General features: G+C 40.0%; 1 protein-coding gene across 1 annotated transcript in view; it reads right to left on the bottom strand.

The window, feature by feature from the left end:
• PPP1R12B (protein phosphatase 1 regulatory subunit 12B) overlaps positions 1-5837 on the bottom strand; it is a 47975-nt gene extending 42138 nt beyond the window's left edge. The window contains exon 1 of the mRNA XM_008685128.2: positions 4004-5837. Coding sequence (XP_008683350.1) covers positions 4004-4105 — 102 coding nt within the window. The 5' untranslated portion in view covers positions 4106-5837. The remainder of the gene's footprint in view (positions 1-4003) is intronic.
• Positions 5838-15131: the final 9294 nt, after the last annotated feature.

Raw genomic sequence — 15131 nt, 5'->3', positions numbered from 1 at the left:
ATGAGCAGATCTGTTACTCAGGGAGCTCCACAAATTTTAGAGACCAAAGAGATGTTGAACTAGTATGAACCTAGTGTGAAAGCCAAAAGACTTGTTTAAAAAAATTATTTCACTATTCAGGATCAACAGAGACCAAAAAAGCAATATTAGGAGCATACCACTAAGAATAATCATTTTATTTTTAAAAAAAGATTTTATTTATTTATTTGCTAGAGAGAGAATGAGTGAGAGAGAGAGAGAGAGAGAGGGAGCGCACACAAGCAGGGGGAGTGGCAGAGGGAAAGGGAGAAGCAGACTCCCCGCCAAGCAGGGAGCCTGACGTGGAGCTCGATCCCAGGACCCCGGGATCATGACCCGAGCCGAAGGCAGATATTTAATCGACTGAGCCACCCAGGTGCTCCAGAATAGCCAAATGGGGGGATGAGGATACTAAAAGAATGGATGATAGATATTTTCCTTATGGAAAGAGAGGAGTGTATTTTTAAAAACCATGTTTAACAGTGTAATTTTGTGTTCAGAGAATGAAAAATATTATTTTTGAAATACAAACTAGAGAAAGTAAAATCTTAGCTAGTAAGACATATGCGGTCTTCCATATATAAGTGATTTTTCATTAGGGAGGATACTAGTACAATCTCTAGGCCAACATTACATTTTTATATTACTAAAAAGGGTCCTAGTTTACCGAGTACAGAAACACTGAATTACGTAATGTTAAAAGTATCAGAAGCTGTTGAGAGTTAAAAAGTAAAGGCATGATAAGATAGTTTCAGTTTTCTAGTACTGAGAAATCATCCTGCTGTTTGTTTTCCCAAGTTAAAAATCATACCTGTTTGAGTAACAGTTTACAGTTTGTCCATATGGCTTCTTGAACATCTGGCTAAGAGCAAGGTGTCCAAAATAAGCTCCCCAGGTGAACAGCCTTTATTTAAAAATTCCCTTTGAGAGCATTTTCCTTATATGGAAGCATTTAATATTTAGCCTCTTTAACAACAGTAAGAAAAAAAATCATAAATATTTATACACTGGCTCAAAATGTCAACATTTGTTTTGAAGAATGTTGGCTTCAGAGGCTATACCTCTCTGTGCAATTTCTAGCAGAAAACTGAATGTGCACAAGTTTGCATGAAGAGAGCAAGAGGTGTTCTGATCTTAACTCAGAGATGCACACAGACATGTCCCAGCATCTTCACTCAAGTATTTCTGCCTCTGAGAGAGGTATAGCTCTGTGGGATCCATGGTCTCCCATACTATGACTAGGATTCGAGAATCAGGCATGGTAGATTCAGTATGTCAATTCCCTCCATTGGTCTGGAGACACTGCCTTCCTCCTTCTTGCAATTTCAGTTTCCTGGGTGCTCATTATGTCTGAATTTTGGATTCCCCAGCTATCCAAGCTTTTAACTGTCATCTTTGACCCTAGAACGTCCTTGACCTTCCAACGTATTTGGTATGAAACCAGTGTTGTGGATAAATATGGGTTTTGGAGCCAGAGAGGCCAGGCTCTGCTGCTTACTAGCTGTGTGATGTGGGTAAGCCACTTCTCTTCCATGTATCTCAGTTTCCTCCTATGTAAAATGGTGACAGCAACACCCACCTTTCAGGGTGGCTGGAAATTAAATGAGGTAATGAAAGTGAAGCAGCAGCCAGTTAAATAACCGGGCATCAGAAGGCTATGAGCGCAACATCTCCACCACAACATTAGTTGTTAAAGAGCACCACATACAGAGAAAGAAGAGGGATGGTCACAGCATTCAAAACCAGTTTGTAAGCAGCACCTAATTTGTTAAGGCACGAGAGGAAACTAGGCTACAGGGGAATCTTAGGAGATAAATCTTAGTTTTATAACCTATTCAGAGCGTCAACAGCCTCCAAATTCGTCTTGTATACCTTTCACTCTCTCAGACAGTAAAGACACAAGCGACATCATAGAACATGAATGATATACAAAAATCAACACTCTCTATAGTAGAGCCTAAGGCTATGTGGACCTGGAAGTTGGTTACAGTAAGCGGATGCTATTATGGGAAGCCACAGCCACTGACCACTAAAATTGGGAAGCAGTCTCTTATTAAGGCCATTCATGTGCTGGTTTCCTGTAATCCAAATTTTCAAATTCTCTTTCACTGTGACCTCTGTCTAAAAGTCACGGATGGGGGGATGATGGAATGAGGGTAGAAAGGGTGGATGACAGCTGTTAGGACTGAGACAAGAAGAAAGTAGTACTTAACTGTAAAGAAATGGGTTCAAACAGAAAGGGAAAAGGCATGTGTGTCACTAACCAGATTTTGCTGAATGCTCATGAGGTATCACACATTGCTCCGGGAACTGTGGTTACAGTAGTGAACAAATGTTAACAATGGGCTCTTTACACCGAAGGTACTGCTGAGTTTGATAAGAGGGATGGGAACAAAGGGAAACACTACTGAAGTAAAAGTGCTCCATTTCGTGGACCTCAACTGGTAGCCACCAAAAAGCACCCAACAGCTGCTAAGGGGGAAATATTCTGTGGCTGTTTTTTTTTTTTTAAATCTATATGCTTACAGTCCCTTTTATTTTTAATTAATAATAAATAAATTAATTGAAAGAGAGAGAGGGAGAGAGCATGCATGTGAACAGGGTGGGGCACAGGGAGAAGGAGAATCCCAAGCAGTCTCCATGCTCAGTACAGAGCCTGACGCAGGGCTCGAACCCACGACCCTGAGATCATGACCTGAGCTGAAACCAAGAGTTGGACAGTCAACCGACTGAGCCACCCTGGCGCCCCACACTCTGGCTTCTTAGAAAAGAAAGGCACCAGCCTATGAAACTCTCCTGGAACAAAACAATGGTGACATATACACTGGAGCCTCTCAGTCCTCTCACAAAAAGGAAGTCATGAATGAAATAGCTTTATAACAAGATCCTTTTGGTATTCTGGTAACTAAATTGGTGATGTCCCAGACCAACATGTCACATAGCAAATGCCACTCCATGGTAATTTACCCCATGAGAAAAACACTGAGAATGAATATAAAATAACTCAGAAATGCAGTAGTCAATTCAGGTTTCTTACAGATTCTTCCCCCACAGCTCCCCAAATAAGGCAGCTGTGACCATCGGATTTGTTATTCTGTATATACAGTAGAGCCTACTCTGTTCCCTAAGAAGGAACTGCTACCTTGCCTACTACCTAATATGCCCATCGGGGCTTCTCATCGCTTGCTATTGGTAGCAGTCCTTGCTTTTGTCAGTTTCCTACAGAGGAAGACACTAAATCAGATGCAAATCGCTTCCACAGAAACATGCACTCGAGAAAAAAACTCAAGTGGATCTGCCTAGGACATTACACACAGTTCCACACAGCTGGTTGTCATTGGCTAGGAGTTCTTTCTTTGACTTTATAAGCATGAAATTTCCTGACGGTGACTGAGGAGTAAGAAAGACTCCAAGTGTCCGTAACTCCTTGCTCATTTTGTTTTTTCTATCACTCAACGGACACATAAAACAGGCAAGGGCATACTCTCTCTCACATACACGCCTACGCAGACGTTCATGAGGAACTTGCACGTAACTGAAGTTTAATGTATATAGTTTCATGGCCATTTAGGAGCTTCTTCTTTGGAAACACAGTATTGACCCACAAAAAAAAAAAAAAAAAACAAACAGGAAAGGGAGCAACTAAAAATAGCCAGAGAAATTAAGAAACGCCTGTAAGATATAGTGACAAGGACTCTAAAATCTTACTGTCAGGCAGCTTACAACTGACAATTAAAAGCTAAAAGACAGAAATTGTAGTCTGACATACTTAAGTCTGCTTTTACTTAAGACTACAGTAAGTATTATGAACCATAACCTCCTGCAGAAAAGCTAACAGGGTCTTTGCTTGCAAATTTTCTTTTTCCCTCTATTGATTCCCACATGCTCTGTAATGCCTTTGCTCTAAACCTAACTCCCCCAAGTTACATATACATTCTCCACCTTTGACACAGCTACGAACATATGTAAATAAAATGCTGCTTACTCGGAGTGTCTTGGCAGTCGGGGAGGGAGATGCTGGGGGAGAATCAGACTGAGATTTCCTATTCCGAGTGAATTCTTTACTTCGGGTATATAAAGAGGACATGGTTCCTCAGGATGTAGACAGACACTCAACCACTGGATTCTTCACGCAAAGCTGGGGAACTGCCCCTGCAGGTTACCCTCACAGAAGCTCTCCTTTTGACTTGATGTGAGAAGACTTTGGATAGAACTAAATAAAGGATAAAAGCCACCCTGTAAATTATAGTCTTGCGCTCTGAGCTCGTCCACAGTTAAACAGAGTCTGAGAGGCGTGTTCCATCAATATTTTCAGTCCAGCTTCAACCACAAGTGCTCGGGACTGGTAGCTCACGATGGAGGGTGTTGTACAGAGCCACACCTTCTATGCCTAGATCGAGTCCTTGATTCTCCCAAAAGGATACTTCTTAGTGAGACTTGCTCCCCGATAAAACCTGAGTCTAATTTCCCGAAGACACCGGATTAAATCCCAGAGGAAAGACGACCTTGGATCCTGCCGGAGACGAGCCTGGGACGAACTACCGTCACTTTATCCAGAGGGAAGAAAGAGAAATCCTCTGGAAATCATGCTGTCTTTCCTTAGCTTGACTTCACTGGGCTGGAAGGGGTTTAGAACCGCCGTGATAAATTCAGGTTAAACAACTTAAAAAAAACAAAAAACAAAAAAATACAAATAAGGAACCAAGAGTTTATGAGAAGGAAGCCATCTGAGGAAGTCAAGTTTCCCTAAGTCCTCCCAGACTGAAGCTGCTTTTACATATAAACACTCACAGTCATACACACATCTTTTCCCCTCCCCTCTTCTATTTTCTGACATTCCAAATCCCTATTCGCTCAGCGAGGAATGCTGGAGAAGTGCCAAGGGCAAAGATTCACTTTCAACTCAGTATTCGGGTTGCCACTTGCAGGAGGAAAAGAAAGCCTGCCAGCTTCTAGGAGTAAAGGGAGGCTCTTTGGGGACATGCTCAGGGGTGAAACCCACCAAGCCTTCTGGAATCCACTGCTTCAGTCAGAGTAAGCAGCAGTTTCAATGGCTGATTTCTCCAAACAGTTTGCTAAATATGAGAATGGGGACTTTTCGACTTCGGGATCTCTTAAGTAACAAAGCCCTGACAGACACATCAGTCAGAGCACCTTCAGGCCCTTTATGTTCCACTTTAATGACATGTCATTCCTGCCGCACCACAAGGAAGCCCAGCAAATTGAAACTTTGGCCCACTGCAAAGGAAGCTCTCTGTACATTAGAGACTTTAATGGCTGTCTCTGAGTATACAGCTTACCAGAGTTTTCTAAAATGCCGTAATCACGGAAGAACAACATGGGAAAGGGGTCCGGGTAAGGGGAGAGAAAGGGTCAGAAATGAAGAGAGAACGGAGAGACAGAAGTGGAAATGCAAGACTACCGGACTAAGTTGCCCACAGGGACAATTAAGAGTTAAAAAGAAAGGAATTTATATGCTTAGTGTTGAAGGTTTTTGAATTTGGCCTTGAAACATCTCAAATTTAATCTTTTGCACTCTGTTGTCATCACTACCCTATCCAACATTTCTAGGCCAAATGCTTTCTAAGCCAATGGGTTTAGCCCCAAGTAACAACTCACTTGTCTCTGGGCTCTTGGAAACTCTATCCTGCCCTTCCTTTTCCTACACAAACTTTATACTTTTTCCTTCAAATCTTCCTAGCATGCCACTCTTTTTTCCTGTAATTACCTTAACAACTTCTTTATTCCTTTGACCAATTTTGTGAAATTAAAGGAAGGGAAGTGATCAGCTACTCGGGGGCTGGTCTGAGGAATACAGGTTGATAAGGGTTTATTAAAAGAGATCTTAATTCATTCCCAATCTAAAAAACTTAAGAAGACTGATCAATTCCACCACAAACCAGAACTATACTGCGTCTGAAAGGCCAATTATTTTGGGAATTCAGGTTTATGAATCTGTTTTTGATCCTACTTATATAGTTAATCTCATCTGATAAGAGTGAGTTTTTCTCTATTAGATCTCTTCACTTAGAAAAGAAATATTGAAGTAAACCTAAATAGTAACAATCCCATAGCAAGCACGATTGTCTAGGGAAGGATTAGGGGGATACTTTTTCACTCTCCAGAATGAAAGTCACCAGGTTACATTATTCCTCAAAGACATGGCAAGAACAAGTCTGATCAGTCAGTTCCCTGACCTGTTTATGTAAGGTTTATAGTGATTTCATTACTCATTGGCAACTGAAGAGGAAACGTAAAAGCCTACTACTCCCAACTATTATTCGTCTCTTTCTACTTGTTTCTTAAATCTACTTCTAGGCAGTGGTAAACTCTTTTATGTTTTAAAGTGTTTTGGGGCACCTGGGTGGCTCAGTCGATTGGGCATCTCCGTTTGGCTTGGGTCATGATCCCAGGGTCCCAGGATAGAGCCCCACATCGGGCTCCCTTGCTTGGTGGAGAGCCTGCTTCTCCTTCTCCCTCAGCCCCTCCCCCTGCTTGTGCTCTCTTGCTTACTTTCTGTCTTTCAAATAAATAAGTAAAATCTTAGGGGAAAAAAAGTGTTTTAACATACATTATCTCACCTAATCCTCTCAATACTGAGGGAGGCAGTAACATGGTCTAGTTAGGGGACTGGCTTTATACAGGGGGGTTGAGCAAATAAAGAAACATACTGAAGCTAATGGAAGCTAGGTTTCTCAATGCTGGAGAAGGCAGATATAAATAAGAAAAAAGGGAAACCTAGGATAAACCTTGTGATATGCAGGATTGAAGTATCAACATGAACTAGTGGTTTTCAATATAGACAGACATAAATAACTAAAGATGTAAGAAAGTGTGTGTGTCTAGATGAATGCATCTATGTATGCATTCCCAGCTCTGTGCAAGAAGACATGTGGGAAGAGCAACACCCCAGCAGCACTTTGCACACCTGGTGTGCAGATCATCGTTTCTATGTGCCATTCTCCACTAAAAGGAACGGGGCTCCCTAGAGAAATTAGTAATTCCGGAGTTGGAGCAGGGATAGAAAATGAGCCTGGGTCTCTTGTGTCAGAAAGTAAGGAAGCACTTTAACAATAATGGGAACATGACAAAAGGACATGGAGACCTGCTTAGAAAGCTAAACCTGACACAATCTGAGCATCAAAATAAATAATGATAGTGAAAAGTTATAAACCACTGAACAAAACAGGAACTCTTGAGCACACATTAATATAAATAAATGGCTGAAGAAAAGAAATGAGGAGAGAAAGTTCTGCCTTACAACAGAATGCCTACTAATAAATGTAGGAGTAATGAAATTAGAAAAACCACCATTTGGCAAACATCAATGTAAAATCAATCCAAGAAAGGAACATTAGTGGATACCAAAGCCAGTAGATAAAAATAGGAGGAGGAACCGGATTTTACATAATCTCAAAGTATTGCCTCATAAAGTATTTATTAATCACAAAGGAGGAAAAGGGAGCTTTACTGTGGAGAAACCTAGCAGACACTATCTTAATCAAGTGATCAAAGCTCAACATTACAGTAGTGGGACAAATTGTTAGGGCACAATGAGAAGAGCAAAGGACCGCTTCTGTGACATTGTAAAAAATGCATAAATTGGGTTTACTTAAGAGGAAACACTGGGCCTAAACTAAGGGACACATATGACAGGCCTATTACCTTAAAAAATACCAAGGTTGGGATGCCTGGGTGGCTCAGTCAGTTAAGCGTCTGTCTTCAGCTCAGATCATGATCCCAGGGTCCTGGGATCGAGCCCTGCATTGCGCTCCCCACTCAGCAGGGGGCCTGCTTCTCCCTCTCCCTCTCCCCCTGCTTGTGCGCTTCCTCTCTCTGCCAAATAAATAAATAAAATCTTACAAACGAACAAACCCAAGGTCATGAAAGGCAAGGAAAGACCAAACTCAAGAGACATGAGAATCAGATCTAATGTATGATTCTGTATCGGATCCTTCTGCTATGAAGAACATTATTGGGACAACTGGTGAAATCTGAATGTGGTCTCTGGGTGAAGGATACACAAGGGTCTTTGTACTATTCTTTTTTTTTTTTTTTAAGATTTTATTTATTTATTTGTGGGGGGGAGAGAGAGAGCGTGAGCACAAGCTGGGGGAGGGGCAGAGGGACAAGCAGACTCCTGGCTGAGCAGGGAGCCCATGAGGCTCCATCCCAGGACCCTGAGATATGACCTGAGCTGAAGTCAGACACTTAATCGACCGAGCCAGCCAGGCGCCCCTGTACTCTTCTTAAAATATTTCTGTAAGTTTGAAATTGTTTCAAAATAAAAAGTTAAAAAAACCCACCCAGTTCTATGAGGGTGGGAAATGGGGGCAAATGAGGTAACTCCTTTTAACTCCAGAGAACTTTCAAAAGACAGTGTCCCATTACAAATACATTAAGATTTTGTGTTCACCAAAGAACTGGGTTTGTTAATGGCAGTAAGCAATCACTTGGGCTAAAGGCACAATGAACGAAGATTCATTAGGTGGTCACGAACCAATTTAGGGGTTCACAACCAGATCCATAAAAAGCAAAACAGAATAGCAAATGGCAGAGTACATTACGCATAGAGTAAGGGTATGCTTTCATGGAACCGTTGTTTCTGTTGGAATACATCTATATGTATACTGGGTCACAGTGTAAAATGCATTTCTTACCGTGGGTCATGGTCAAAAAAGTTTGAAAGCAAAGAACAAAGAGACAGTACCAGTCCTTCGCAGGTGAGAAGAGAGAGAGTAGTTTCTACTCCGGCATGACAGGAGGATAGTTTTCTCATCCTTGAGTTATCAAACTGGCAAAAGATATGTGCTCTGAATTCAATCTGACCCAATGTTATATTGCTTGATCAGGAAAATCTGGAAATAGTACAAAAGTCACTACTTACTAAGCAAAATTTTCTTTTTTGGTGGGATTTGGTGGACAAACACCAGAGAGTGATTTTATTATGATTGATAAAATTCCCAGAATCATCGCTAGTGTCAGACTGTCAGAGTTTCACCATACGAACACTCAGACTACCCAAATGCACCCTGCAAATCTTTTTTTTTTTAAAGATTTTATTTATTTATTTGACAGAGAGAGAGACAGCCAACGAGAGAGGGAACACAAGCAGGGGGAGTGGGAGAGGAAGAAGCAGGCTCCCAGTGGAGGAGCCAGACGTGGGGCTCGATCCCAGAACGCTGGGATCATGCCCTGAGCTGAAGGCAGACGCTTAACGACTGAGCCACCCAAGCACCCCTAAAAATATTTTTTTAAAAAAACTTCATCTGGTAAAGATTTTGAATTAGGGCAAGGATTAAGAGTATATAAGGACAAACAGAATGTGAAGACACAGGTGAAACAACAGCTAGCTAGAAAGAACGTAATTTGCTCTTTGGTTCAGAGCCAAACTAATTTTTTAAATTCCTGAGGGCTGAGTATAGAAATATAAATGGATGTGCATAGAAGGGGGTGGATATGCCTATAAATTGATATATCAACTATGAACAACTGCTAAAAGTAAACCTCATAATTCTATTAGATTGTAAAACCCATAGAGGCTTTATTTTATCATTCTATAAGTCATAGAAAATGTAATCTCTTGGAATTTAGTTACTTTTAAAATTAAAACGATCTCAGAGTGGTTTTACAATCTCAAATGGTCTGTATCTATACTTTTCAAGTTCTTCTGTTATAAAAAAGGAGAGACAGTAACAGAATTAAGTTCTGAAGTACTTCTGGCTAAGGGGATCAGAAAAGACCCTCTCTATTAGCACTTGTGAATGTCAGAATTAAGCCAAAACTATGAGATGTTTAAGTCAATAAATAAATAAATGTTGTATGGCTATACTCAGAAACATTAGGCCTAGACTTTACTGATGAGGCCCCAAACCTGAAACTCAATCATTTAGAACTATCATCTCTAAAATTCTATTTTTGGCATAGTGCCCAAAGAATCCTTTCCCAGCACCCATTTCGTCAGATATAGCAAAAGTAGGGGCTCCTGGGACACTCAGTTGGTTAAGCATCTGCCTTCGGCTCAAGTCATAATCCTGGGGTCCTGGGATCGAGCCCCATGGTCGCTCTGCAGGGAGTCTGCTTCTCTCCCTCCCTCTGCTCCTCCCCCACCCCCGCCCGTGCTCTCTTGTGCTCTCTCTCTCTCAAATAAATAAATAAAATCTTAAAAAAAAAAAAAAAGCATAGGAAAGTTCCTCTTGGAAGGTTAAGCATGGCTTCCAAACCACAAAGTCTTCAAAGCCTAAAGGACATTGTTAAATTGACAGACATTACCTAGTCTTCCAAAAATTTTTATACTGCTTCCAGCAAATCAATTTTTTTGGCGGCTTAGTTTACAAACTTCTGAGTAGCAACAATATACAGTATTTTAGTTTAGATTTAGGGAAGAAGGTAATGAGTCAAATATTAACAATTAAGAACTATAAATAGTTTAAGATCCCAGTTCCTCCTTTTGGAACTAAGAGTGTGAAACAGAGTAATCATTTTCAGCCCCATTTATGAATATAAGGGCCAAAGAAAAAATTTTATTCATTCATTCATTAAAGATTTTATTTATTTATTTATTTATTTATTTATTTATTTATTTATTTATCAGAGAGAGAGAGAGAGAGAGAGAGAGAGCGCACAAGCAGGGGGAGCAGCAGGCAGAAGGAGAAGCAGGCTCCCCACTGAGCAAGGAGCCTGATTCAGGACAGGATCCATGATCCTGAGATCATGACCTGAGCCCAATGCAGACACTTAACCGACTGAACTACCCAGGTGTCCTGAAAATATTTTTATTTTTAATCATCAACTGATACTTTTCTTCCACAAATCCATCTAACACTATTAAGTACTTACTCCACGTAAGGTACTACTAGGGTTATATAAAGCTCTTTAAGACGTGATTATTGTCTTCAAAAAGATTATAGGAAATCTCAAGATTTACATAACTGCAAAGTGAGGGCTCCATACTGCTAAAATTAACAATTAGCAGTACAATAAGATACCATCTCACACCAGTCAGAATGCCTATTATAGAAAAGACAAGAAATAACAGCTGCTGGCGAGAATGTGAAGAAAAGGGATTCCTCACACCTGTCGGTGGGAATGCAAATTGGTATAGCTACTATGGAAAACAGTACAGGGGTTCCTCAAAAACTTAAAAATACCATATGATCCAGTAATTCCACTGCTGGGTATTTACCCAAAGAAAATAATGTGTGTATCACTATGTTCATTGCAACATTACGTACAACAGCCAAGATATGGAGGCAACCTAAGTGTCCATCAACAGATGAATGGATAAAGAAGATGTGGCACATGTAGATATAATGGAATATTACTCAGCCATAAAAAAGAATGAACTCTTGTCATTCGTGATAACATGGGCGGATCTAGAGGGTATTATGCTAAGTGAAATAACTCAGACAGAGAAAGACAAATACTGTGTAATTTCACTTAACACATGGAATCTAAAAAACACAACAAACAAAACAAAACAGAGAACAAAATGGCAGCTGCCAGAAGAGAGGGGGCTGGGGGTTAGGCAAAATAGGTGAAGGGGATTAAGAGGTACAAACTTCCAGTTATAAAATAAACAAGTCACAGAGATGAAAAGTGCAGCATAGGGAGTATATTCAATAATACTGTAATAACTTTGTATGGTGACAGATGGTGACTATACTTACTGTGGCATGGCATAATGTATAGAATTGTCAAATCACTATGCTGTACACCTAAAACTAATATAACATTGTATGTCAGCTATACTTCAATTAAAAAAAAAAAAGAATTGTAAGGGACCTGGGTTGAGTGACTGACTCTTGGTTTCGGCTCAGGTCATGATCTCAGGGTCCTGAGTTCGAGCCCTGCAACAGGCCCTGCACTCAGAAGAGTCTGCTTCTCTCTCTCTCCTTCTCCCTCTACTCCTCCCTCAATCTCACACTCTCAAAATAAATAAATCTTTAAAAAAATTGTAAACATAAAAAACAAAACAAAACGCAAACAAGCCCTCCTCTTCCATATGTTTTTATGTAATTTCTAATTTCATACTAAACAAATAAGCTGTTTTTAAAGGAGACCATCAATAGCACACAGCCAAGTCAGAACAACAGTCAGAGTGAGTAAGAGCTGCATTTACTATTCCATGTATTTATACTGCTGTTTTTATTACTGGGCACCTAGAGGGGCCACAAGCATTACTTGGGGGAAAGGGGATACATTAGAAGTTCTAAAGAGAACAGGAAGTTCTTTGTCACTTAACTCCTTTGTCTTTCCATTTTCTCATCTTAATCCTCATTTTTAATTTATGTGATATGAAAATCTTCCCCCTTCTTTGGGGATGGGGAAGACCAATGACGTTAACTCATGTTTAATGATTTCTCCTGCAGAGATGCTCCTGAGTGAGGTAGACATATTAGGGATTTTACCACAAAATGACTCTCTTACCCTCAACTCCTTTGAAATGAGTCATTCCAGAGTGAAGAGTCAGCCTTCATTCCAATATAAGGAAATAAAGAACAGAAGGAAGTCATGCAATTCTTTCCATTTAATAAAGGGCTTTTGACATGTGTTCTTTATGAAAAAGCAATAAAAGCTAAAAATCAGACCAACAAAACACATCCACTAAAAGGCTTGTGTATACTCTGGTGGGTTGCAGAGGGAGGGAGCAGGAGATAGAGCCATTTTGAGGTACAAGACAATAACATAGAAGCAAAGATAAGACCTACAAGTTGCCTAGCATGGAGTTCACCAATTTTTATTAGTCTACAGAATGTTTCCCATCTTCCTCTCATAAACTTAAATAATATCCCAGTGTTATAAAAGTTTAAATCTCAGAAACTCACTTAAAGGTAAGGGATCATTACAGGTCCTTTAATAAACCTGTCCCAGAATTAGTTTATAGGTTAAGTGTTTTGCAATCAAATTTAAACTGAGTAACAGCTAAAAAAAAGGCAAACAGAAGTGAGAAGCTACCTCCTTTTTTATGGGAATAACTTACGCAGTTTTCCCTTTACTCACACTTTCTTTATAGGCCATATCCGATAGAAACAGCAGTAAGTAAAATTAGAGGGGGCAACTCAGAATCTGAGCAGAGGTTTTTGTCAAGGGTAGAGGTGGGAGTGGGGGCAATACTCCTTCAGGGGCATGTACAAACGTGGGGACACTGGTTCTCACAACGACTGCAGAGTGCTCTCAGCATTTAGTAGGCCAGGGTCAGGGACGCTGAATGCGTCCTACTCTGCTCCAGACTGAGCCACATGAGGAAGGAATAATTACTCTGTCAAAATGCTCACAGTACCCTGATGAGTCAAAATGCTTCAACTGATCAGAAGCACTAACAGAGCAAATTAAATCTTTTTTGATTAGCTTAAAAGTAGCCCAAAGGGCTCTCTCTGTAGGTTATATGGCTGGTTAAACACTGAATAAGTAGCTTAAAACAGTATGACTTATCTAAAACTTTTGTTACAACTATAAACATTCAGTAAAGAGTTGTTTTATTTTTATTTTTAATTTTTTTAGAGAGAGAGAGAAAGAGCATGCACACTGGTGGGGGGTGGGGGAGGAATGCTGAGAGGGAAAGAGAATCTTAAGCAGGCTCCACACCCAGTGCAGAGCCCAATTGGGGCTCCATCCCATGACCCTGAGATCATGACCTGAGCCACAATCAAGAGCCAGCCACTTAATCTACTGAGCCACCCAGGCGCCCCAAGAGTTGTTTTAAAAAGTTGTTTATCTTAATAAAGTTACTTTAAAAAGTCAAGGAGAAGGAGGCTAGGTGGCTTAGTCAGTTAAGCGTCCGCCTTCAGCTCAGGTCATGATCCCAGGGTCCTGGGATGGAGCCCTGCACTGTGGTCTTTGCTCAGCAGGGAGTCTGCTTCTCCCTTGGCTTCTGCACGTCCCCCCACTCACGTGCGCTCTCTCTCAAATAAATGGATAAAATCTTAAAAAAAAAAAGTCAAGGAAAAAGATGCTGAACACTACCACATTTAAGAAATAATACCCTAAAATACGTAGTTATACTTTAGAGAAGCCTTTAAAATAAATAAATTTGTTTAGTGCATAAAGATATGTTTGATATTTATGTTGTGCTTACAATCTGTGTATCAGGCAAAATGTACTACCATTTGGTGGCAACATGCCTTAAACATGGGCTCAGTATATGGTAATAATAAGCTTCTTGACAATGAAACCTACAGCTTAAAAAGTATAAAATCAGAACCATCATAAGCTACGAGTAATAGAAATCTATAAAAATAAATTATAAAGGTTCAGAAATTCTACTTGAAGTTCAAGTTTTTTAACGGTCATCAACCTGATTTATTATTTTTTGCAATATTTTGGTAATTTTCTTTAAAGCCTATAAATTTGGCTGAATGCTCCATCAGGTGGTAAGAAAAGGAAAAATATTTCCATTAGTAATTGCAGAGTTTTAAGGAAAAAAGGCTATTACTAAGAAAAGCGATCTATGTATGGTTCATGCAGAAATTTAAAATCTTTCATAACTGTGAATTTATAGTTGGTCCATATATAAAATCTGCTCCATTCATCTAGGTTTACTAAGAATACTACCTCCTTAGCATTAAAAATGTAGTTAAACTCAACACTTAATTTTCTTATAACAGTACAGATCCTGGAAGTCACAAAGGAACCTTCCTAGTCTACAACGCACTGGCACGCACCCTTCCTGCTTTGCAGACGCTGCTGACATACACGGCATCAATGTTTGTCCGTCTGCTTTATGAGCAGTCTACGTGTTATCTATATATGCTCTATGGCCATGCTCTCAGGTAAAAAACTTCAAAATAGCTGAAAATGGAAGATGCCACTGTACTGCCAGGTTTAGTTTCTAATGCTCTCATTTCTCTTAGGCTCAAATTATTTTGTTCCATGCCAAGTGAATCCTCTCAATATCCAATTTTTCCTTTTTCTGCCTTTCTCATTTCCACTGGACATCAGTTTGCCCCTTCACTAGGGATCTGCCAGAGGAAGTTTAAGCTTTGGTTCTGGTTAAAAAGTACAGCTATAACTCTGAAGATGACATATCAGTTTCTCCCTCTACCTAAGATACAAGAGATTAAAAAAAAAAAAAAGCCGTTCATTACAGAGAAAAAGTTGAAAGATAAAACATT

Source organism: Ursus maritimus, unplaced genomic scaffold (assembly GCF_017311325.1).
Source record: "Ursus maritimus isolate PB19 unplaced genomic scaffold, ASM1731132v1 scaffold_2, whole genome shotgun sequence".
Taxonomy (NCBI): domain Eukaryota; kingdom Metazoa; phylum Chordata; class Mammalia; order Carnivora; family Ursidae; genus Ursus; species Ursus maritimus.
Note: the sequence above shows the minus strand (reverse complement) of the source record. Positions and strands in the feature narration are given on the sequence as shown.